At 36.7% G+C, this 27969-nt stretch overlaps 1 protein-coding gene across 1 annotated transcript; it reads left to right on the top strand.

Moving 5' to 3' along the window:
• On the top strand, positions 1 to 27969 carry LOC112053721 (regulator of G-protein signaling 7). Its single transcript, XM_052890438.1, has 15 exons — positions 1 to 844; positions 1706 to 1868; positions 2905 to 2991; positions 3569 to 3729; positions 4364 to 4422; positions 5043 to 5185; positions 6051 to 6245; positions 7372 to 7471; positions 8454 to 8592; positions 9921 to 10034; positions 10517 to 10645; positions 11763 to 11891; positions 12832 to 12895; positions 14071 to 14163; positions 14949 to 27969. Exons 1-15 carry the CDS (start codon positions 783 to 785, stop codon positions 15012 to 15014), a joined length of 1704 nt encoding a protein of 567 aa, XP_052746398.1. The 5' UTR covers positions 1 to 782; the 3' UTR covers positions 15015 to 27969.

Here is a 27969-nt window from a genome sequence, read left to right on the forward strand (position 1 = left end):
TAACAGGGAAAAGGCGCTCAATAAAATCGTAAACACATGCGCTATCGAACTTCGAGAGCACGTCGACGAAATTAAGATGATCACTTAAATGATTTGCGCACTTACGTTTTCGCTGCCATCTTATTTAGCCGAGTTAGGTTTACTAACTGTATCTGTCTCTTTCTATTACATTAAATTAGCTATCGTTGTCTCTTTTCAAAAAGGCACACATGAAAAAATTAATGGCTGTCGTACTTTGACATTTCGATACAATATTTCTTCGATTTTTCAATTTTTTTGGACTTTATTACAATTTTATGAATAAAATGTGAAAGTAAAATGTAGTTTAGCTCGAATAATAACTAATTTAACATTTCCCGGTTCTCTGTGTGTCGCCAAACCAAAAATAAAATGAGTTTTCTCTAGAAACTAGTCGATAGAAAAATCGCCCTAAATTTAGTTCATTTGTTTTTCTCTAATAAATCAAAGTTTAATATTTAACAATTGTTTTAATTACTTATTATGACTAATTAGTGCTAAAGTGATGTTAAATAAACAAGTTAAGTGTAACCAGTGATTTGCATAGTGAAAATTAACTTGGCAAAATTAAACGTAAAATGTGTAAATATTTTGATATTTCTTCTATCTAATTAAATATTAGGGGATTGATTTGAATAATCATAAGAATAAACAATAAAACAATGCTATTGTACAGTGATATCAAAATTATCGCTATGGATGTATTAAGATAAATTACGTTTGGATTTTTTCGTGTATGATTTTGGAGTGATTTTAAAACTAAAATGGTTACAATGAACTCATCGGAGAAGGCTGCGCAGAAAGCCTGTCAGCAGGGACCGTCCAGGTAATTAAAAAAAAAATTAATCCCACTGCTGGGCCCCGAATTTATAGTATAAATTTACCATAACTCTCTTCTACATCCTCATTGGTACATTATCTATCTCATGCCTTCCATCATGCATATAATTTTTTTTCTGACCTCTTAGTTATGATGTGTGCAACAGGTAGGCAGGTCCACAGAATTGAAGATTTAGAGAGACATAATGTAGCTGGTAGGAAATAGACAGGGAGAGATCTGGTAAAGACATCAGAAGGTTTTAATTAAAACTTCTCCAAATTGGGACTATAATAGAAAATTGTATGTCTTTGTGTATACTAATTTAATAAAGAGGTAAAGTTTGTGGGGAAAAAAAAAGAGATCCTTGATAGCCCAGTGGATATGATTTCTGCCTCCAATTCTGAAGGGTGTGGGTTCAAATCTGGTCTGGGGCACACACCTCCAACTTTTCAGTTGTGTGCATTCTAAGGAATTAAATATCCTGTGACTCAAACAGTAAAAGAAAAACATTGTAAGGAAACCTGAATACCAGAGAATTTTCTTAATTCTCTGTGTGTGCAAAGTCTGCCAATCCACATTGGGCCAACTTGGTGGACTATTGGCCTAACCCCTCTTATTCTGAGAGACTTGAGCTCAGCAGTGAACGGAATATGGATTGATAATGATGATGGGGGAAATCTCTGGATTTTAAAAATCCAGAGATTCTCTGGATTTTAAGAATCCAATTTTAAAAATCCTTTAAGCACTAGAAAGTCATATTATTTGTGAGTGTCATAGGCTATATTTTATCCTCTTATTCTCATGGGAACAAGAACTACGCCAGGCATCAACTGGTTAGTTATATAAAATGTTTCAACATGTTTACAGGGAGAACACAAAATGTGTAAAAGATGAGAAAGAAAAAGATAAAGATAAAGAGAAGGAGAAGGATAAAAAAGATATGATAGCGAACCTCCCGCCCAGCGTGCAGGCTCTGATGTCCACTATACCTTCGCCGGAGGAGTCCCCTAACTATTTAGTGTATAAAAAGGTAATGTGTAATATTTTTAGGGTTCTGTACTTGAAAAAGGATTCATCATAACGTACAAGACATAGTGTATACTGTATGGCCATACAGAGAGCATAAAAAATTTAAACGCTGTGCAATTTAAAGGAAGCATATCATCGTATTGGGGAGTCCCTCAGGCATATTGTGTCCGCGTGATCTCACTTTGCAAACGGTGAATACTAGCATAGACATAATCAGCTAAGATAATCCACCAACAGCTTGCTCTTTGACTCATCGATTCTGAGATGCCTTACTTCTTGAGACGGCGCGTATTTTGAGAAGGTTCCTCACTCTGGAGCCTTGACCACCGGTTGCTTGGTCCCGCAGGGGGACGGTTGATTTTTTTATAAATTTTTAATATTTTGTATTTTATATTTATATTAACATTGTTAAAAATTAAAAATGAGAGAAAAAAATAATATTCTTCATCACCGTCACCTTAAAGTAGAAGAAACATTCTACTTTCTATATTCTGTAATTCAACATTTTTGCGCTTGAATCTCTGAAGTGCCTGAAGATGAAAGTCTTCGAACAGTGCGTGTTGCCAGTGATGACCTATGGTTAAGAGACTTGGTTGCTAACTATAGGTTTTATTAGAAGGCTTAAAGTCACTCCTCCGTGCGTCATATTCCTCATTACTGAGGGTCGTGACCCCTAACACAAGCTTGCTTCTAGACGATTTCGCGCCATGTGGCTCGGCTTTTAGCGTCTTGCAGAGCCTTCTGTACCTTGGTGTCGAGAGTTGCGCGCATTTGGTCTGACCAACGCATCAGGCTACGTCCTCGAGGTCTCTTTCCTACCACTTTGCCAGTGATCACTAGTTTCTCTAAGTCATCTCCTTCTCTCCTGGCAATGTGACTGAAGTACTCGAGGATTCTGAAGACAGGTGGTAGGCAGCCTCTTTGAGATGTTAAGTTGTTTTAGCATTGATATATCGGTTCTATGTTCTGTCCCTGGAACTCAGTGGGCCTTAAAGTTTACAATAAAATAAGTGATTGCTAAATGAATGATGTTACAGATGGAAGCAATAATAGAGAAGATGCAAGACGAGAGCACTGGAGTACCAGTTAGGACTGTGAAGAGCTTCATGACCAAGATACCTTCAGTAAGTACTTGCTTGTATAGCAAACCACATAAATGAGTTGCCCTTGATGTTTGCTGGTGCATTCTTCATTCATACATTAATAGGGTGCTCGGGAGTGTCTCCCATAACTCTTGGATTATATTCTTCAAGGAAAACTAATTAAATATGTCCAAAGAACATGTGTTCTAAAGTGAATATTTTTATTGTAAATAATATTGCTTTTGTTAATAGATCTTGATTTTCATCATCATTAACAACCCATATTTGGTTCACTGTTAAGCACGAGTCTCCTCCCATTTTTTCATCAATTTTAATTTTATTTTCGCTAGTGTGTGAATTTGCTTGAGCTCATTTTTAATATACCTAAGGGGTTTCTTGTATTGGACACGTAAATGTTGCGGTCGCGGGCAAGGCTGACAGATGTTCTTTACATGTTGTACCGCTCTTAAAAAAGTGAATAAACTTATTTTCTTTCTTCTTTCTTTCTTTCTTTCTTTCTCTTTTGTCGCTGCTCTGTGTCGCCTTAACCAGCGACTTTAAACCTTGCGGAGACTCAGCTATGTAGTTTGAATTTCTAATCGTAATATCTGCATTCCAGGTGTTCACCGGAGCTGACCTGGTGGCGTGGCTCAACCGGCACCTCAGCCTGGAGGAGGCGTGGGAGCCGCTACACCTGGGACACCTGCTGGCGGCGCACGGCTACCTGTTCCCAATCGACGACCACTGCCTCACCGTCAAGAACGACAACACCTACTACAGGTGACACCTGATCACACCATCATCGATCAACACTACCACCATCGATCAACACTACCACCACCAATCTACACTACCACCATCAATCAACATCACCACTATTAATCAATATCAGCACAACCACCACCAATCTACACTACCACCATCAATCAACATCACCACAATTAATCAATATCAGCACTACCACCACCAATCTACGCTACCACCATCAATCAACATCGCCACTATCAATCAATATCAGTACTACCACCACCAATCTACACTACCACCATCAAACAACACTACCAACATCGATCAACACTACCACCATCAATCAACACTACCACCATCGATCAACACTACCACCACTAATCAACCCCACCACCATCGATCTACACTACCACCATCGATCAACACTACCACCATCAATCAACACTACCACCATCGATCAACACTACCACCATCAATCAACCCCACCACTATCAATCAATATCAACACTACCACCATCAATCTACACTACCACCATCAATCAACCCCACCACAATCAATCACCATAACCACCATCAAAATATTACAACTACCTACTTTGACTACCTAAAGTTAACTCTTACTACTTATTAACAAAAATAAAAGAAAATGTAATTGTTATTGTTTTAGATTCCAAACACCATATTTCTGGCCGTCCAATCAATGGGAACCAGAGAATACAGACTATGGTAAGTTAACTTATAAAAAATCTTGTATTTCATTTGAATTATCAGTCATTTAATGTGTCAAGACAATGTCTTTGAAATAACTTTTAGCAGACTCAGAAGTGATTACAAAAACAAGAAAACTAATGTCGAACAAAGGTTATGATTCACAACATTTGTCAGGACAACTTAATTAACAAATCAAACTGTAACCAAAATAAGACCCTAGAATGGCAGAGAATGACCTTGAGTGAAGTCACGCACTTGTGAACGATGTGTGTAGGGTTAAATCGTTTGACTGTTAACAAACACTCCCCTTTTCCACTCAAGTCACTCTCCCCGCCTATCCCAAGTAACCCATAAAGAATTACACAACAAGAGATGTGGACGGCTCGAACGCCACGAGCACACTAAAGCCGTCCGTACCACAAGTCGTTGCAACGCGGCGATAACATAACTTATATTAAAAGATTAGTTAAGGAGTTTGGCTCCTATAAGTGGACTCGTCAACACCTTGAAGTTATGGGAAATACTCTCGAGCACCCTGTATAAAAGCACTTTTATTATACACCGTGATGCACACAAATTGTATATACCAGATTAGTTCAATATCCTTTTTTTTATTTTTTTTTTTTACTTTCCAGCTGTGTACCTCTGCAAACGTACAATGCAGAACAAGGCTCGGCTAGAACTAGCCGACTATGAGGCCGAATCTCTAGCCCGGCTACAGAAGATGTTCAGCAGGAAGTGGGAGTTCATATTCATGCAGGCCGAGGCACAGAGCAAGGTATGTGACCTCTGCAAATGTACAATGCAGAACAAGGCTCGGCTAGAACTAGCCGACTATGAGGCCGAATCTCTAGCCCGGCTACAGAAGATGTTCAGCAGGAAGTCATCATTATCATAATCGACCCATATTCAGCTCACTTCTGAGCGCTGGTATCCACTCAGAATTAGAGGGGTAAGCCCATCACGCTGGCCGCAATGGCAGTATGCAGGTTTCCTCAGAATGTTTTTCCTTCACCGTTTGAGACACGTGATATTTAATTTCCAACACCTTCCGAATAAGGCAGAGATCATATCCACTGGGCTAACATGGATCACACAAAAAGTATTCCAATAAAGTGCCCATGTTTGTGCCCAAAGCAAACTATTGACTTTCTTGCCGGTATCTTCTCAGCAGAACCTGCCTTCCGAACCGGTGGTAGAATCTTTACAAATAGTCAACTGACGTGTCAAAAGTGCTTGTAAACTGAGCCTACTTGGAATAAATGAATTTTGAATTTGAATTTAATGTGCTAGTTTAGTAGCCGTGATAGCCCAGTGATATGACCTCTGCCTCAGATTCCGGAGGGTGTGGGTTCGAATCCAGTCCGGGGCATGCACCTCCAACTTTTCAGTTGTGTGCATTTTAAGGAATTAAATATCACGTGTCTCAATCGGTGAAGGAAAACATCGTGAGGAAACCTGCATACTAGAGAATTATCTTGATTCTCTTCGTGTGTGAAGTCTGCCAATCCGCATTGGAACAGCGTGGTGGACTATTGGCCTAACCCCTCTCATTCTGAGAGCAGACTCGAGCTCAGCAGTGAGCCGAATATGGGTTGACGAGGACGTGCTAGTTTACATAGAAGTCTTATTTTTTTGTACAGGTGGATAAAAAACGCGACAAGTTGGAAAGGAAGGTGCTGGACAGCCAGGAGAGAGCCTTCTGGGACGTGCACCGACCCATGCCGGGCTGTGTCAACACCACCGAGGTGGACCCCAAGAAGTTGTCCAGGATCAATGCGCTGAAGGCCAAAAGACTCAAGCAGTGCCAGGAGCTGATACTGCAGCATAACTTGAAGGTTATAATGTTTTTTTTTAAACAACAAAACATGTATTAGTCAGTCATATTATGTCAGTCAGGTCATGTCAGTCAGATCATGTCAGTCAGGTCATGTCAGTTAGATCATGTCAGGTCAGGTCATGTCAGTCAGGTCATGTCTGTCAGGCCATGTCAGTCATGTCAGTTGTGTCATCTCAACCATGTTAGTTACGTCATGTAACTATGTCCTATTCATGCATGTGGATTAGAAACGCGATAAGTCAAAGGGGAAGGTGTTAGATAGTCAGGAGATACCTGGATCAATGCGCTAAAAGCAAAATTTCTCAAGGAGTGTCAGGAGCTGATACTGCAGCATAACTTGAAGGTGCTATTTATTTTTTATAAACAAAAATAACATATATTAGTCATTCAGATCATGTCAGCCGTGTCAGTCGTGTCAGTCATGTCATCTCAACCATGTTAGTTACGGCATGTGGATTAAAAACGCGATAAAGATTTTTTATGTTCTATTTATTTATTTTTCAACAACAGAAACATATCTTTATTAGTCAGTCATGCCTTGTTGGTCGAGTCAGTTATGTATGTCATTTATGTTAGTTACGTCATGTGGATAAAAAGTGGATAAGCTGTAGAGGGGTTGCTACTGCAAAAAATAACGTGTTTTTTTTAACATAATCTTATTACAGGTGGCTAAAGTTTCTATACCTTATTGATTGACTGCGTAACCAATGGGGTGAAGTTGTCAAAGCGAAGCTTGACCGGGTGTGTTAGTAATGTCGTATCATGCATAAAATGAGTCGTGATATGTCAAGTATGTCATGTAATCTCAGGTATGTCATGATAGATCAGGTATGTCATGATATGTTAGGTATGTCATGATATATTAGGTATGTCATGATATGTCAGGTATTTAATGATATATCAGGTATGTCATGATATATCAGGTATGTCATGATATTTCAAATATGTCATGATGTCAAGTATGTCATGATATATCAAGCACGTCAATTGATACCACCTGTAGGTTGCGGTTTGGTTTTTTGCCTACTAGATATTACATGTAACAAGCCATTTTTCAAAAGCAAACCATTTAATTTGCAGAACCCTTTATAACCCTGTTTAAGCAAACCCTATTTTGTCAACAGAACAACCCGATAGTGACCATAACAAACGCACAAGAGAGCGAAGAAGCGATACAGAAGAATGCGGAGAGCAGCCTCAAAGAGAGCACTATCAAAGAGAACGGTTAGTATTAACATTGTACTGTTATTTTGTGGTAGAGGAAACACCTCGAGCAGGTCCCAGGACTTGTGACCTCGTAGGTTTTAAGGATCCCTTTAAAATGCATAAACACTCACCATCCCCGCTTGACATGTTCTCCATGCCCACACTAAACAATAATTACAACTTGAAATTTTATTGCACAAAATCACTAACGTAACTAGCAGCGTGACGGTGTTCACGCTGCCTAACAAACAACTGAAGCTCAAGTCTTCAAATACCCTCTTATTTATACCATCACTGTTGCAATGACTTCGTACATAATAATGTTATAAATAATACCACCTGTACTTGAGGAATTAGTATACTTTTAAGCAAGGTAATATGTGTCCTATTGCTATTTAGCGATAAGGCTGCCTTTTATATGGTGATCTCTTTGTTATGTTCTATACTCTTGTTTTTGTTATTGTGGTATGCACATAAAAAATGTATATATTTTTAGCAGAAGGCTTCAAAATTGGCTTCAAAAAATAAGAAAACCAATGTCGAACAAAGGTTATGATTCACAATATTTGTCAAGACAACTTAATTAACAAATCAAACTGTAACCAAAATAAGACCCTAGAATAACAGAGAATGACCTTGAGTGAAGTCACACACTTGTGAACGTTGTGTGTAGGGTTAAAGGATCCTTTGACTGTTAACAAACACTCCCCTTTTCCACTCAAGTCACTCTCCCCGCCTATCCCAAGTAACCCATAAAGAATTACACAACAAGAAATGTGAACAGCTCGAACGCCACGAGCATACTGAAGCCGACCGTACGACGAGCGACTTATATCGCAAGTCGTTGCCGCCAACCGATCGCTACCCCCTCTCAAACTCCCTACTCTTTACGGAAACAAGTCGCGCCACCTAGCGTCGACACAAGCCAACACGAGATCAAGCGACGTCATATCCGTCTCAGACTACTATTTCCTACAATGTGAATAATAAATGTTCCCAGGTGAAACCTCTCAAGAGTCACCGGACGCGGACAGAGAGAGGACCATGGAACTGCAAATAGAAGCGGCCAAGAGACAGCTGTGCATACTGAAGACTAGACTCGAACGTAGGAACGTGCGTGTCAGCAAAGTTGCTGAGATGTGAGTTTTTATAAGCTTTTATCTACTATTAGATATTATTAGAGCCGTGATAGGCCAGTGGTTAAGGCCTATGCCTTCAATTCCCGAGGCTGTGGGTTTGAATCAGACATGCATCTCCAACTTTTCAGTTGTGTGTATTTTAAGATAATAAATATCACATGTCCCAGACAACATGAAGGAATAACATCGTGAGAAAACCTTCATACTGACAATTTTCTCAATTCTCTGTTGTTGTGTCGTCAGCATATTAAATACATTTATGATTTACAAAAACGGGTAAATCATTAGAATATAATAGAAACAGAAGAGGTCCAAGTATACTCCCCTGTGGAACACCGCAAGAGTTAGTCTTTAGATCTGATGTATATATTTTCTTGTGTTTACCCAAGATCCTAGTTATTTCCAAATACTGTTGTATATCTGTTAGATAACTCTTTACTCAATCATATGAACTACCTCTGATACCATAAGTGTACAATTTACTTAGAAGGATTTCATGTGAGACAGAGTCAAATGCCTTACTCATATCTAGTAATAGAGCCACTGTGATGTTTTTATCATTCAGTCACTCAGTAACAGATGTAATTAAATCAAAACAAGCCGTGACCGTGGAGTTATTTTTCCGGAAACCGTATTGTTGTGGATACAAGAGTTTATACTTAATAAGATAATTATATAATATATTATGGAAAAAATTTCGAACACTTTTGATATAACCGGTATTAGAGTAATCGGTCTATAGTTTTGAATATCTGTTTTTTCATCCTTTTTAAACAAAGGTTTTACTATTGAATATTCGATTTGATTATAATATAGATTGAACAATGTGACCAGCGAATGCTTCTTAGACTTAAGGGTAAAATATACAAAACGGTTGTAAGACCTGTCGTGCTGTATGGATCAGAATGGGTGGTGAAAAAGGACGGATAGTAAACGAATGCATGTGAACGAAATGCGTACGTTGACATGGACGTGTGATGTGATAAGAATAGACAAAATAAGGAATGAGTATTTAAGAGGAAGTCTGAAGGTGGCGCCAGTGACAGAAAAATTGAGGAATAGAAGGTTAGCTTGGTATGGACATGTAATGCGTAGGGAGGAAAGTCACTAGAAAAATGTTGAATGTGCAAGTGGAAGGACATAAAAGGGAAAGGAAGGCCAAAGAAGAGATGGTTGGATTGTGTGAAAGAGGACATGTGTGTAAAAGGAGTGGATGATAAGTTGACGAGTAATAGAGACAAATGGAAAAGACTGACATATTTTTCCGACCCCACTTAAGGGTAAGGAGATGATGTTGATAGATTGAAAAATGTTGTTCATTGCGTCAGGTTCATATCGTACTGCGAGCAGTACGCCGAGTACGACGCGCTGCTGACGCCGCCGGAATGGCCCAACCCCTGGATCACCGACGCCACGGACCTGTGGGACCAGGAGAAGCAGGGGTATGCTATATGTGTCATCAATCAATCGATTTATTTATTTGCAGATACATGCATTATATGTACAGGTGGTCGGTAGATGTAGATGGTAAATGTATCTTGCCAATTTGGCATGCAAATTATTTATTAAGTATTTAATGATTCAAATGACAATTTCACCATTTAAAATTTACATCTTTACAATAATTTTATAAGTAAACATTTTATAATTATATTACTAAAAATATTACTATTATTAAATATCATCATCATCATCACCATCACCATCACTATCATCATTATCATCATCACCATAACCATCACTATCATCATTATCATCATCACCATCACCATCATCATCATCATCATCACCATCATCACCATCATCACCATCACCATCATCACCACCATCACCATCACCATCATCACCATCATCATCATCATTGATACCCTCATTCGTCTCACTGTTGAGCACGGGTCTCCTCTCAACATGACTGGTGTTCCAGCAAGGAGCCGCTGCCGCTGCGTCGCGTGCGGCGCTGGTCGTTCGGTCTGCGCGAGCTGCTGCGCGACCCACCGGGCCGGGAGCACTTCGACAAGTTCCTCAGCAAGGAGTTCAGCGGGGAGAATCTCAAGTGAGACTCATCATCATCATCAACCCGTATTCAGCTCACTGCTGAGCTCGAGTCTCCTCTCAGAATGAGAGGGATAAGGCCAATAGTCCACCACGCTGGCCCAATGCGGATTGGCAGACTTCACACACGCAGAGAATTAAGATAATTCTCTGGTATGCAGGTTTCCTCACGATGTTTTCCTTCACCGTTTGAGACACGTGATATTTAATTTCTTAAAATGCACACAACTGATAAGTTGGAGGTGCATGCCCCGGACCGGATTCGAACCCACACCCTCCGGAATCAGAGGCGGAGAGCATATCGACTGGGCTATCACGCCTCTGTATACTCCTTAGACCATTTAAATAACAGGACCTGCCTCGCTAACCGTTACTCCTCTGGCAAAGATCAAAAATTAATGATCTAACGCGTTTATAAAAACTGTTGCTATAGAATCGATGTTTCATTGTTGTAATCGTTTTCGTCGTGTAAAGAGCTCCTTAAAAATGCAGGTAGTTAAATGGCATAAAAAACGGCCAAAAACTTGTAGTTTAGTAAAAGATGGAGTAACATTTCATTTGATAGTATTTAAACCTTAATTTTTTAATTTATAAATTAATGGTTTAATTTATAATTGTATTTTTGTGTGCAATAAAGTATTTCTTCTTCTTAATTTTATCAAATTTGTAATAAAACAATTTATAAAAAAAATCGATTCTTCTGACGAAACAGCCAAACATCGATCAGTAATCGAATATTCTATGTATTTAATCTGTCGATAGTCTCAGTAATGTTTGTTACTCTGTGTAAAAATTACGCGTGTGTGTATTGCGAGTCAAATTTATAGTTGTGTGTAGTGTATGGACGTAGAATATGTTTTAATGGTGTTAAATATTTTCGATGTGTGAGTTTACCTCGTCCCCCTCAAAAAGACAGACAATTTTGTTCGTGAATTTGATCTCCATTTTCTAATTCCTCTATGACACAGACACATATTCAATAAAATCCCAAATTCAGAGAAAATTCAACCTTAAGTATTGAGTTTAAGGTTGAATTTGCAAATGCGACTACTTGAATTGAGTGCAAAGAAGTTGGTTTTTTACTATTTGATTAATTTCTCTAACTGTATGATGCACAGGTTCTGGGTGGCGGTGCAGGAGTTGAAGGCGCTGCCCATACGGCGCGTGGCTGCTCGCTCCAAGGAGATCTGGAAGGAGTTCCTGGCCGCTGATGCACCTTCTCCAGTCAACATCGACGCTGCCAGCAGGTACCAGCAGAAGCAGATTCTTTTTTTTTTTTTAATTTTTTGACAAGTTAGCCCGGCAGCATTTAAGAAAAAGTGTCAACTAGCCTATTGTCTATATCTTTATTCTAATCTAATCTATTTCTTTACTTATAATAAAACTGGTACTTATAGTAAAATTGGTCGAATTCTATACATTTATTTGCAATTTGAGATTTTACTTATACCATTTGTAACAACAAACGTTACCGTGGCATAGAGTACTACTAGCGCCATCTAGAATCTACACTTATAATACGAATTCTGTAAATTTTGTACATTGAAGATATTTTGAAAATTTTTGTTGGGGGGCATTATATAATAGATACTGAAGCTTAACTTTTGAAGCTACTTTTTATCCCAGAAAAATCCATGGTTCCCCCGGGATTTGTGAAAAACTAAATTTCACGCCTCAAACGATGTAGGAAAACATGTATACCAGAGAATTTTCTCAATTCTCTGCGTGTGTGAAGTCTGCCAATCCGCATTGGGCCAGCGTGGTGGACTATTGGCCTAACCCCTCTCATTCTGAAAGGTGACTCGAGCTCAGCAGTGAGCCGAATATGAGTTGATGACGAACGAATATTGTCACTAATAAAATACAGTTAAGTAGTGTAGAAAGAAAAAGCAAGTTAAAAAAGAAGGACAGTCACAAAAGAGTAATTGAGAAAAAATCAAGTATATTGTAGCCTATTTAAGTATTATCTTCATTAATAAAATAAATATAAAAAGATAGTAATTAAATCTAAAAGTATTAAAATTTTTCTTAAATAAAAATAATATCCAAAATTATTCTATTAAGTCTTTAATATTATAAATGGTTTTAATTAAGTTTATTCAAGTTACTTCAATCAATACTTCAAAAAAAAAAGTATATTGTTAGATATTAGTAATTTAGAATTTTTGTTTTGTTTTTTTTTTTCAGAGAGTTGACTCGAGTGAAGGTCGAATCTGGGACAGCTGACAGATATTGTTTCGACCAAGCGCAGGTAATACATTTTATATTATCAGACGTCACCTGGTTTGACTTGCATACTTCCTGTTACTCGCTGGTAATATAGCTATTAAAGATTTTTTCAAATCTTTTGGTCTAGTAGTTTTTGAGTTTATTCGTTACATATAAAAGTTCGGCCGAGACGGGCCGGATTCGAACCCACACCCTCCGGAATCGGAGGCAGAGGTCATATACACTGGGCCATCACTGCTCATAATATGTTTATAATAGGTTAAAGAAATTAATCAAGGTTGTTTAGTTATAGTTTTTTGACTGTGCAAATTTTAAATTAGTAAAAAAATAACTTGTAAGTAAAAAAATCTTGGAATCTTAATTTGACCCACTTCCCGGTCTTTGATTAAATAAATAAATAAATATACTTAAACAATACACATCACTATCTAGCCCCAAAGTAAGCATACAGAGTAGCTTGTGTTATGGGTGCTAAGATAGTTGATATTATAATATTCATATACATTTATATACTACATATAAATACTTATATAATGTATAAATACACACAGACACTGGAAAACACCCATGCTCATCACACAAATATTTTCCAGTTGTGGGAATCGAACCCACGACCGTGGATGCAGAAAGCAGGGTCACCACCCACTGCGCCACGCGGCCGTCAAGTCCGTCAGTCAAGTTAGGATGAAAGCACACGCTCTGAGTTCTGATGACAATACATGACTAGCTAAGTAACGTCATTACAAATCTAATATGGCGACCTCCCCAAGATGGCGGACTGGCTGTTTGAAATCCACCCCCATGATATGGATATCAAATGAAAGAGGTTGCTGTCAGTTATACGAAAAAAAATGTCACGTGACTTAAATCCAATATTTGTATTTTTAATGCTTGCTAAAAGCGTGTTTTTTTAGTTTTATGTGTGTTAAGTTTGTCATTTGCGTTTTTGTGCGCAACCTATTCTGCGCTCTTTTCACCGTGCGCTGCCGCCAACAGCATGTGACGCATGTGCACGGTGACGGTTGCGCACCTTTCACTTTTCAGGCGTCGTATTGAGACGTACATAGTGTACGCTGCGGGACAACATACACTATTTAGACAGTCGATCTGATAGAGTAAACTCCATACGTGCGTCGGAGCTGACACAGGCTTTTTTTTTACTGAGCCGATTTAGATGTTACTTTTGTATTTTGCCAGGCGCACGTGTACCACTTGATGAAGTCCGACAGCTACTCGAGATATCTGCGCTCCGAGATGTATAAGGACTACTTGAACGGATCCAAAAAGAAGGTAAATTCATAATAGGCTACTTGCCTCTTTTGTAAACAGTGTTTAAACTGAATTATGGAAGTATTATAAGGTATATTTTATTTTGTCCCGTCAATAATAATCAGTGATAAATGAAAAAATATCTACTTGAAATTGTTGCAAGCAAGTGACGTCATTCATAGAGATAACGCGTGATTGGCGTTTGCCGGTGATGTGATATATCACTTCACCGCAAGCGCCAATCACAAACCGATGCCTTGTAGCGAATGACGTCACAGTTTATGATTGGCGTTTGCGGTGACGTGATAAAAATACAATTTTGTTTTTTAAAAATATTACAATTACGAGATTATTTTCACAAATCAAAATGTGATTAGAGTTTCTAGGCATCTAAATTGCCTCTATGCAAAAAATCTTCTTAGTTTTGCACAGCAGGCGAGTAGCCTATTCTAAACTAAAGCCAAATTCGATGTGGAATGTTTATCAACATACAAATTAAAATTAATGTATAAATCGCTAGCCATTTATACTTTCAGTCAGTTAGTAATCATATACAGGGTGTCCCGTAATTAATGGATAAAACGCAAACGGTAGATACATCACCTAATTATCTAAAAGTTATTTGAATAGTTTTCCAAAAATCCCTAGGGTGACCAAGTTATATATTTTATTCCCGGATTTTTCAAATTTTTTTTTATCTTGAATCAGTTATTTCAAAGCTGTAATTATGATTTTAAATATCTCATTTTTGTTATGTTTTCTTGTTCAAAACAATATTTATAAAAATCTTATTGTGCCTTTTTCAGACTTCCGTCAAAGGAATCCGGTCTATAGTCTCTTTCACTGGCAGAAAAGAGACCTCCACTAACTAATAAACACATATTTATATATATATGGAATTATCTACACTCTCTTTAGTTTAATATATAGAAAATATGGAAAAAAGATCTCTATCCAAAAAGTGAGCTATGTCGTGAAATTTGTAATTTTTTTTCAACTTTTAAAGTTGTATTATGGTTGAAAAAAAACCCAAAAAATTAAAATCGTTGGAACCTGAAACACCAGGCAAAAAAACAAGTTGTTTTTGAAAATAAAAAATCTCTAACATAATAAAATTATATAACACATATTTTGAAGATATTATGACTAAGTTTTGAGATGAGAAATGTGTTAGAATATTTTTAACATGATTTTGATTAAAATCTATATTTTAAATACATACATTACATAATAATTTTAAACAATTTCACACAATTCAATACAACTTATGGTGATGATGATTAGGTAGTATTGGATTGTGTTGAAAGTTGTTTTTTTTAATATATTAAGTAAGAAAAAAATGTTTTATAAATGTTTTTTTTTATTGTTAAAAAAACTTTTTCTCTATGTAAATGTCTGTTAGGAAAAATATATAGGTATAATCATTATGTTAAACTTATTTTTAGCTAAGCTTGAAAGAAGTTGTGAATTATAAAAAAAATAGGTTTTTTGGCTTTGAGAAAATGTGCATTATAAAAAAAATCGGATATGTTTTATTTTGACGTGAAGGCAAATATGGTTTTTGTAAAAGAAATGTAACATTTAGGTTATTAGATGTTTTTCCAGTCAATTTTAAGATAATTAAAATTGAAATAACAAATATGCATATATTTTAAGGAATTAAAAAAAAATATTTTTAAATATTTGGTTAAAATTTTTAATGCAAAATTTTTTTTATTAAATTAAAATATATTTTAAGTATGTCCTCACTTGACTGCCAAAATAGGTTATTTTTTAAACTCGTATCTTGTTTTTTTTTTAAATTACAAATCTCTTAAAATATTGCATATGGCAACATTTTCCTATTTATTTAATTTTTCGTAGTCATATTGACTGTAATGGATTAGGCAAAAAAAAAATGTTGAACATTTAGGTGATAGTTATAAAAAAAATTAAATAACAGTATTATTTAAATACTGTTGCGTAGTCAATAAAGTTTCTAATAAGATAAGATATTTCTTTACTATGAAAAAAAAAACTATATCTTTTTAAAAATATTTTCTTAGTTATATAATAATCAATTGAGGGCTTGTATTAGCTAGATCTACGTTATTTTATAAAAGTTGAAAATAAAATATATAAATTAAAACTAAGAATTACACAGTACATTAAATTTAAATTTATTATGAATAAAATAATTATAACAAATACACTCCATCTAATTGTTCACCCATTTTTAATTTATATATTTTATTTGTCATTCTATTGTAGTCAGTAACTTTTTTGTGATTAAAGTTGAAAGTTATAGTTTCGCAAATTCGTTGATAACACTCCCATGATATGCGGGCGACGGGGGGAACGACTGCGTGGGTATGAAATCGTACGTGCGGGGAAGTGAGGTGCATCAGTGGTGGGTTTTTCATTTATCGCTACACGCCCCCCGGCACGCGCGGACCATCGGGAATGTTACGAAAAAGGTTGCCATTTTATAAAAGCTGAAAGTTATAGTTTTGCAAATTCGTTGATAACACTCCCATGATATGCGGGCGACGGGGGGAACGACTGCGTGGGTATGAAATCGTGCGTGCGGGGAAGTGACGTGCATCAGTCGTGGGGTTTTCATTCATCGCTACACGCCCCCCGGCCTGCGCGGACCATCGGGAATGTTACGAAAAAGGTTGCCATTTTATAAAAGCTGAAAGTTATAGTTTTGCAAATTCGTTGATAACACTCCCATGATATGCGGGCGACGGGGGGAACGACTGCGTGGGTATGAAATCGTGCGTGCGGGGAAGTGACGTGCATCAGTCGTGGGGTTTTCATTCATCGCTACTCGCCCCCCGGCTCGCGCGGACCATCGGGAATGTTACGAAAAAGGTTGCCATTTTATAAAAGCTGAAAGTTATAGTTTTGCAAATTCGTTGATAACACTCCCATGATATGCGGGCGACGGGGGGAAAGACTGCGTGGGGTTTTCATTCATCGCTACACGCCCCTCGGCACGCGCGGACCATCGGGAATGTTACGAAAAAAGTTGCCAAGCTATAGTTACCTACCGTACTTTTACTATGATAAGACCCAAGGGCTGATAAAATTTCAGTTTTCATAAAAAGAAGAAGATCTAGCCGTTGCAGGTTCTCAATTCATAAGTCTTAGGCTAACTCCATAATTTACGTGGTATGACTGTAATAACCAAATGTCGTATAGATAAGTAATTTTTTGTAATTTTGTTTTTCTACCTTCAGAATGTTATGTAAATCTCGAGAGAAATCGCACAATACTTAAATGACGTCACTCGCACTTTTATTACTGGAATATATTTTTATTACGTGTATAGTATGGTCTGGTGGTATTCGGTCGTGGCTAGTTCCTACCGTACCGATAGAGACGTGCGGTTTAGCGTTCCGATACGAAGTCGCGTAGAAAACCTTAAGGCCTGTGCACACCACGTTTTTTAAACGCGCCGTTGACGCGTGTTTTAGAAACGTTGCGTCGGTGGCGCACTTCCTACAGAGCAGTTTGTTGTCGTTGTATCGGTTCACACGCGCGTTAACATCGCGTTTATATCGACGTAAAAACGGTACATCGCTGTACCGAATCAAATGTGTGGAGTGTACTAATCCAAGGTATTTTTGTGTCGTAACTGCATCGCGACCGTATCGCGTTTGCATCGTGACTGAATTTGTTTCCGTGGGTGAGGGGCCTACAGGCTGCATCTCACACGCGTGCGTATCGCCACTGTATCGAAAGAAAAGAAAGAAAGAAAAAACGTTTATTTAAAATTGTGTCACAAACCACAATGCCGAAGCACCGATGCAAATGCCTCAACCTCCTGAGCAAGGCAAGACCAAAACTCAAGTAGTAAAAGCACCAAATACTGTCATGTTTGGCACAACCTTGAAAAAGTTATCAGCTCAGCATAGTGCTGCATGATCCAACCAATCGCTGGAGCATACAGCACTGATTTTTAGCTGATATCCTCATCCTGGTGACACCACGGACATACATAGCCACGCAGCGACATAAAACTATTATAAATTTAACTTAAAACAAACTAAAATTAATAAATGTTAAAAAAAAAATAGAACTAAAGTAAAAAAAAAATAAAAGTATTTTACCAAATCTTAGAAACAATAACAATTTCATAATCTATACTAATATTATAAAGCTGAAGAGTTTGTTTGATTGAACGCGCTAATCTCAGGAACTACTGGTCCGATTTGAAAAAAATTTTCGGGTTGAGATAGCCCATTTATCGAGGAAGGCTATAGGCTATATATTATCCCAGATTTCCTACGGGAACGGGAACCACGCGGGTAAAATCGCGCGGCGTCAGCTAGTATTTAGATACATTAAACAACATTTTATATGATTATCGCTATAAACGGGCGTCGACAGCGCGTTTAAAAAGCGTGGTGTGCATAGGCCCTTATACTGCATTGTCACTTAACACCAGCTGAGAATGCAGTCAAAGGCTAACTTATCAAGTGTGACGAACAAATTAAATTATATTCACACTATATTTTTTGTGTAGTCTGTGTAAATGCCAAAGTTTTTACTCTTTTTTTTTGCTAATAATTTATAAGACTGTCAGATAAACTGCCTGATTTAAATCTCCAAATCTCTAGTGACCAATCTCGAGTTGAGATTGACCCTTTGGCCGACATTCGGTAGAGTCATTGAATGCTATTCGGAATTGATTATAAAACTGTATATGTTATAATATAAAATATAAATAATATTTCTTTCTCATTGTGGGGAAAGACATCTGTATTTGGTTTTTTTTTACACATAAATATTTTTAAAGTAACCTAGTCTAGACACTCTTCCATATTAGTTTTTAGTTTATTTTTAACGTTTTTTTGCGTACATATTTCATACAATATTGTGTATAAGAATGAGATACTCTCAGGTTTAAAAGAGCTAGAAGCTAAAGCCAGTTAAAAAAAAAGAATTCCGAGATTCTGTTGTGTCAAATTAATATGAACCTTAAGTACTATGATTTAAAGGCGGATATCTTATACTCCTGTTTGTTATCTTTACTGTTTCAAAAGACTCTTTATTTCTACATTTAAAATTTCGAATTCATGTGTCGATCTATTTTCAAAGTAAAATGGTACTTATGGCTCTGGTTTTAAAGCTCCATTTCGTAATATGTATATATTGTATATACCACTTTAAACTTAAACAACCCTATGGAATTTAATACTTTAAAGTAAGGTACATTAGGTTCATTATCCTCTGACATTAATTAGACCTTTTAGAAATTTCTTAGGGCTAAATGTTTAAATGAAATGATCTGTTAAAATGAAATGGTTGCATGCGATCTGTAGCTGATATTACTGCGTCTGGAGCTGATGTATTGAGCTGAGAACTAGCGGACCCACGCTGGTGACCACCACGTGTGCGGGTGGGTTTCTTCTCTTAAGAAGCACTTCAATCACTGGCACTGATCAGTATCACACGAGTGCGTACGTTCTTTGTGGAATAGGTATATGATACGAAACATATTAAAATATTAGAATATTACAATCAATCAATCAATCAATCAATCAATTTATTTCTTTGCAGATACATGCATTATTTATACAGGTGGTCGGTAGATGTAGATGGTAAATGTATCTTGCCAATTAGGCATGCAAAATATTTATTAAGTATTTAATGATTCAAATGACAATTTCACCATTTAAAATTTACATCTTTACAATTAAAATATGTATGAAAATAACAAGGTAAAATACAAGGTCGCGCGCGCCGGCCGGGCGGAGACGCAGTTCGTTCCGTAATGAAAAATGGCGTCTACTCGTGTTTTGTTTCGTGGCATCGTGCGTGTTTTTTATTGGTTGGCGCGCGCGGTCAGGCGATCACGGCACGCTCAGCGGGAATACGGTACATCGCTGTATCGTATTCGAACGCGTTTGAATTTATACAGGCTAAGATCTACAGGTTGCATCTGACTCGCGTACGTATTGCGATCGCTACAAACGCGCGTCGACAGCGCGTTTAAAAAGCGTGGTGTGCATAGGCCCTTATACTGCATCGTCACTTAACATCAGCTGAGAATGCAGTCAAGGGCTAACTTGTCAAGTGTGACGAACAAATTTAAATTATATTCACACTATATTTTTTGTGTAGTCTGTGTAAATGCCAAAGTTTTTACTCTTTTTTTTTTTGCTAATAATTTATAAGACTGTCAGATATACTGCCTGATTTAAATCTCCAAATCTCTAGTGACCAATCTCAAAAGAGTTGAGATTGACCCTTTGGCCGACATTCGGTAGAGTCATTGAATGCTATTCGGAATTGATTGTAAAACTGTATATGTTATAATATAAAATATAAATAATATTTCTTTATCATTATGAGTCAAGACATCTGTATTTGGTTTTTTATACATAAATATTTTTAAAGTAACCTAGTCTAAACACTCTTCCATATTAGTTTTTAGTTTATTTTTAACGTTTTTTTTTTGCGTGCATAGTTCATACAATATTGTGTCTAAGATTGAGATACTCTCAGGTTTAAAAGAGCTAGAAGCTAAAGCCAGTTAAAAAAAAGAACTGCGAGTTTCTGTTGTCAAATGAAAATGAACCTTAACTACTATGATTTTAAGGCGGATATCTTATACTACTGTTTGTTATCGTTACTGTATCAAAATAGTTTTTATTCTACATTTAAATTTCGAATTCATGTGTCGATCTATTTTCAAAGTAAAATGGTACTTATGGCTCTGGTTTTAAAGCTCCAATTTCGTAACATGTATACATTGTATATATCACTTTAAACCTAAAAAAAAATATGGAATTTAATACCTTAATGTAAGGTAGATTAAGTTCATTATCCTCTGACTCTAATTAGATCTTTTAGGAATACTTTAGGGCTAATTGTTTTACAGAAACGATCTGTTTATATGTTAAAGGATAAAGAACTTTATTGTCTTTGTTTGAAATTCGAATTTTCCATGTACTTTTTATTTCACAGATATTCCACTAGACATAAATTTCACAGACGAATTGGAGCTTTATCACTATGTGAATTAGATTGATTTTAGTTTGGATGTTATGATGTGACCTACTAGGTTTTGACGCATTTTTGCAATCTCAAAATAGTTTCTCCAAAATGGATCTCTAATAAAAACCTAAACCAAAAAATTCACAGACTGTTTTTTAAATTGTGTGTGTGGTGTTTTTATAAAATAAATAAACTGCTTGTCTTATTGAAATTTGTTGGGCCATGTCCGACAAGTTTCGATCTATGCCGGAGTCGTTAATTATAAACCTGTTCGCATAGTTCGCTTTAAGGCAAACTTATTTTAAGGTCGGTATATGCCCGTCAAAGTATGTCGGGCATTTACCGACAAATCATAATATAATGACTCTGATGAGCTGATCCGTTTATTTATTTTATTATTACGGAAACTACACGATAGTTTAAATATTTTTTTTTTCTATTTTTACTGATTTTTCGAAATATTTTTTTAAATTGTATTTATCTATAGTGGTTAGGATAATTAAAGAATAAGTTCTAAAAATGTTCAGCTATGTTTAATTAGACGCGATAGCCTTAAGGATGTGACCTCTGTCTTCGATAAGGAGGGTGTGGGTTCGAATCCGGTCCGGGGCATGCACCTCCACTTTTCAGTTATGTGCTTTTTCAGAAATTATATACTCAGAGGCACAATTATCCGCCCACTTTAATATAATCGCCTCATATTAAAGTGGGCGAATAATTGTGCCTCTGAGTATATATCACGTGTCTCAAACGATAAAGGATAAACATCGTCCTAATGTAATTAGTCAGAGTAAATTACGGACCCCTATCAATCGTAAGGCTCTTCACACTAGCCTCAATTGCGCAATGTAAAAGAGGGCATTTAAAAAATCAAAACTACTTTTTTTTTATTCTTTAAAAGTTAACCCTTGACTACAATTTCACCTGATGGTAAGTGATGATGAAATCTAAGATGGAAGCGGGCTAACTTGTTAAGAGGAGGATGAAAATCCACACCCCTTTCGGTTTCTACACGACATCGTACCGGAACGCTAAATCGCTACGTCTTTGTCGGTAGGGTGGTAGCTAGCCACGGTCGATGCCTCCCACCAGCCAGAAAACCTCAATCGGTCCAGCCGGGGATCGAACCCAGGACCTCAGTCATGTAAATCCACCGCGCATACCACTGCGCCACGAAGGCCGTCAAAGATAGGTGTATCACACTAATATTATAAAGGCGAAAGTTTGTGTGTGTGTATGTTTGTTCCTCCTTTACGTGGCGGCTACTGAAGCGATTTGGCTGAAATTTGGAATGGTAATAGATTTCACTCTGGACTTTTCATCCTGGAAAAATCCATGGTTCCCGTGGGATTTGTAAAAAACTGAATTCCACGCGGACGCATAATTAATAATTTGTCTTCATAGTTGAACATTTCTAGATATAATAAGATTTTGACTATTAACTAGATCTAACATTATAGTACTAAATTGATATGCATTTAGTATAATTAATGATGCCAGTAATGAGTACCACATTGTAGCACGGGTGATTATTGGGCAATGAGACGAATCCGAGTGCTACAATGACTAATTACGTGCAGTGGCATACAATACTTTTTCAACGACCATCATAAAAGAAATAAAATATAATATATATGGCGTTGGGCATGACCTCCTCGATTCTGTCTCGGCATGGTCTCCTAGATTTTTCTTAAAATTAAGCCTGAATTTTGAACTATTTAAAATTCAAAAAAAAAAAATTGTAGCACGGTTTACGGTGTAGTAATGAACATAACCAAACAAACTGAAGGAATGAAAAGTTTTGTGATGTGGTTTAAGGTTTTATATTGTGTAAAATACGAAATGGTAGTAAAAAAAAAGTTTATTATGCCACTGTCATGTAATGGCTAATTACGTGTAGTGGCATACAATTTTTTTTTCTACGACCACTAATGAGTAAAACAAAAATCAGTATTGAACACTAATCACCCCCTGATAGTTATTTTGGAAATATATTTCATGTACAGAATTGACCTCTCTACAGATTTATTATAATTATAAGTATAGATAATTTGCTAAATTTGAAGCCATTCGCATGTCAATTTGTACTATAATGTTCGGTCAAATAATTGTAATAACTATGTATCTATACTAATATTATAAAGCTGAAGAGTTTGTTTGTTTGTTTGTTTGTTTAATTGAACGCGCTAATCTCAGGAACTACTGGTCCGATTTCAAAAATTATTTCTATATTATCATATTCATTTATCGAAGAAGGCTCGTCATCAACCCATATTCGGCTCACTGCTGAGCTCGAGTCTCCTCTCAGAATGAGAGGGGTTAGGCCAATAGTCCACCACGCTGGCCCAATGCGGATTGGCAGACTTCACACACGCAGAGAATTAAGAAAATTCTCAGGTATGCAGGTTTCCTCACGATGTTTTCCTTAACCGATTGAGACACGTGATATTTAATTTCTTAAAATGCACACAACTGAAAAGTTGGAGGTGCATGCCCCAGACAGGATTCGAACCCACACCCTCCGGAATCGGAGGCAGAGGTCATATCCACTGGGCTATCACTGCTCGAAGAAGGCTATAGGCTATATATTATTCCCGCATTCATACGGGGACGGGAACCACGCGGGTAACACCGCGCCCCGTCAGCTAGTTAGTAATAAAATACATCATCCTGTATACTGTATATTACATTTATAAATAAGTATATAACATATAATAAATATTTATTATCAATATAAGTTTTCTTCTAAACTACACTTCAACTAAAACTAAATTAAGTTTTTTTTTTTTAATAAATATACTTAAACAATACACATCACTATCTAGCCCCAAAGTAAGCATACAGAGTAGCTTGTGTTATGGGTGCTAAGATAGTTGATATTATAATATTCATATACAATTATATACTACATATAAATACTTATATATAATGTATAAATACACACAGACACTGGAAAACACCCGTGCTTATCGCACAAATATTTTCCAGTTGTGGGAATCGAACCCACGGCCGTGGATGCAGAAAGCAGGGTCACTACCTACTGCGCCACGCGGCCGTCAAGTTATAATATATATAAATAAATATGTTATATTATATCTATATTGTATAGAAAATATAGAATATTGAGTTGAAATTTTCAATAAATGATAAGTTAGATAAATTGATTAATAAGCTGGTGGGAGGCTTCGGCCGTGGCTAGTTACCAACCCTACCGGCAAAGACGTACCGCCAAGCGAATTAGCGTTCCATTACGAAGTCGTGTAGAAACCGATAGGGTGTGGATTTTCATCCTCCTCCTAACAAGTTAGCCCGCTTCCATCTTAGATAGCATCATCACTTACCATCAGGTGAGGATGTAGTCAAAAGCTAACTTGACTAAAAAAAACATACATACAGCCGAACGTAGAGCCTCCTCCATTTTGGAAGTCGGTCAATAAAATAGTGATGCACCCATGTCTTAAACGGGTGCATCACTATTGACGTTTTTTCACTAATTTTGGGCTTCTTGGAAGAAAAAAACGCTTAAAATAACCGATGATCCTAAGACATAGACCAACCAATGATGCAGAACAGTGAAGACAGCTTTAGTGTTAATTGATTTTCAACTTTATTTCAAAGGCACAACGTCGATATTAGTATGACAGTAAAAACGCGCCTACGTGTTTGGCCCGTAAAGTATGACTACAAGCCCATGGAAAAAATTAACCAACGCGAATAATGCTTAGAAGGCTGTTTACTATACCAGAAATTAACTCTGAGCACTATGCCGTCATTTCTGAGCGGTACATTTCTATAATTATTTATTTAAACAAATATTAACTATAATTTTTGGGCGGCATAATTATTTAAACATTATTGTGCTTGTTTGATTGATAGAACGCGCAAATCTCAGGAACTATTGGTCCGATTTGAAAAATTCTTTCAGTGTTAGATAGCCCATTTACCGAGGAAGGCTATAGGCTATATGTTATCCCCGTATTCCTACGGGAACGGGAACCACGCGGGTGAAACCTCGCGGCGTCAGCTAGTCATCTATACACCTATATGAAAGCCGTACATTAATAATAATAAGTCTTAATTCCTCATTTACCTGTACCAGAGATATTTTATTCACTCGCGTACTCACCTGTACCGCTCAGAAATGACGGCACAGTGCTCAGAGTTATTTTCTGATATAGTAACAGACTTCTAAGCGTAATTTACGTTGGTTCATTTCCCAAGTAAATTTTTTCCAGGGGCTTGTAGTCTAGATCAGTGAAGACAACATTAGTTTTAATTGATTTTCAACTTTATTTCAAAGGCACAAAGTCTATATTAATTTGACAGTAAGAAACTCACCAACGCAATTAGGCCTTAAAGGCTGATATTTTAGTTTTAGTTTAAGTGTAGTCCTATGAATGGAGGGTAGATGTAAAGACAACCATCTTGTATGGGGGACACATTGGCTGGTGGGAGGCTTCGGCTGTGGCTAGTTACCACTCTACCGACGTACCGCCAAGCGATTTAGCGTTCCGGTGCGATGTCGTGTAGAAACCGAAAGGGGGTGTGGATTTCATCCTCCTAACAAGTTAGCCCGCTTCCATCTTAGATTGCATCACCACTTACTACCAGGTGAGATTGTAGTCAAGGGCTAACTTGTAGAGAATGAACCAAAAATTTTTTAGTAATTGGCTACTTAACAGTTTTCGTTCTTGTTGGCTTATTTTATAACTCTTACAAAAATAGTGTTATTTAACGGAATAACTTTAAATAGTTGAAAAAACTAAAAGACACGCTTCTAGCGCGCACTAAAAATTACAAATATTGGATTTAAGTCATGTGACATTTTTTTTCGTATTCCTAACAGCAAACCCTTTCATATGATATCCACATGGGAGTGGATTAGGGATTTATAAGTAATACGCGTAATATCACCAATGAGATATCACTCGAACGCGTACCATTACATTACATATCACTCCGACGAATCAAGCATCACTCCGACGAATCAAGCATCACTCCGCCAAACATTACTCGAAATAACATTACCCGAGACCGACCAAAGTGCTCGTAATAAATTCAATACATTGACGCGCCGATACGAAAGCTTAGTTCAAATCCATATACAAAGCGCGTAATGTATGTAAAAGGTGATGTTTGCAATGGTATGGCATGGCGCGCACATTACATTTGTTATCCCGCTCGCACTTGCACTCTTGTTGCGCTTTGTGCTACTCACTCGGCCGCGCTATGTAATGTAGGTGATGCGGGTAATGTTTGGAGTGGTGTGATATCTCAGAGTGATATTACATTTTCGTAATAGTGATGAGATGTAGCATTACTTTTTGAAGCATTGTTTCGCGCACGTCTAGTGTGGATTTCAAACATCCAGTACGCCATCTTGGAGAGGCCGTCATATTGGATTTGTAATGACGTTTTTTAGCTAGTCATGTATTCATCAGAGCTCAGAGCGTGTGCAAAATTTCATCCTAATCGAAGACCGGGAAATGGGTCAAAATAAGATTCCAAGATTTGATTTTCTTACATACATAGTTACAAATGAAGCTAATTTATGCGTGTTAAAAATAAAATTTAAAACTATAATAAATAAATATGAATAATAATTAATATTCCAAAATTTAAAACTCGCTTATGTGGCTCCGTTATGTCATATGGAATTTCGGATATTTCTATACAAAGATGGTATTCCTTACCTCTACGCTTCAAAGTCCAATGAAAAATCGGTGTCTCCCTTCTGTATTATACCTACCATAGACTAATTTATGTCTATTATTATCTGTGGTCTAGAACGATTGATACTGCAATTCAAAATGGCGGCACATTGTTGTTAACTTGTTAGTTCACAATAAACTTTGCTTGAATACAATTTGAAAAATAAATATTTTACGTTTTAAAAAACAGTATAAAGAATTAATAAAAAAAAAGTATTGTATTTGTTGAATAAAGAGTTTAAAAAATATACATTTCCTTAATGTATTTTCATTAGAAAATGGTATTTTTTTTAATTGTTCAAGGTATAAATTAAAATTTGGCTGACGCACTTCCGAGCGTCTCGATGTGTACCCAACATTTTTTTACGTGCCTACAAAATCACCGCAAAAAGTGATTCGAATTTAGCTACTTCACACAGCGCGCACATCCACAATTTTGTGTTTATTTACATTATATATTTATTTACATATAGTTTTTACACTTCCTGAATACACAACTCGACATTGTAGACGATATTTAGGTATTATTTGTGTAAATAACGTTCGTTGTTGACCACAACTAAAACTGAGATGTGGAAATTTCCTCTTTTGAGCACCTCATTTTTCATGACCTAGTAACACATCTCACAGTATTTAACATAATTGGTTTCAATAGTTTCATTGTTTACTATGATACTAAATTAAATTAAGACAATTAGCCACTTTTGTTCGCCTCAGTTTCGACGCTTTAGTTACATATCTAATAGTACAAAATCTTTGGTTTTGGTTTGTGGCATTATTTTGTATTTCTTTTTACATTTTGAATGACATATTGTATTGTATGTAATCTGTGGTTTCCGAAGCTGGTGTCATAGTTATAATTTTTATTTATATTGCTAATATGATATTATGATTGTGTACTATGATGTTGTTTGTAAGCCCTCAATAAAATAATAAAAAAAAAAACATATGTCTGGCAACCCCTTTGAATTTCGAATGACCGTGACGATAATCTGACGCCATTTTGGATTGCACTCTGCGTTTATCTGTCTGAATATCCTAGAATGTGTTAGATTATGACGTGTTTAGATTAGTTGTACCTACTGTACCAAAGGATTGAAGTACTCAATAAATTATTTTAAACTGT

The sequence above is a fragment of the Bicyclus anynana genome, chromosome 27, assembly GCF_947172395.1.
Source record: "Bicyclus anynana chromosome 27, ilBicAnyn1.1, whole genome shotgun sequence".
NCBI classification, from domain to species: Eukaryota; Metazoa; Arthropoda; class Insecta; order Lepidoptera; family Nymphalidae; genus Bicyclus; species Bicyclus anynana.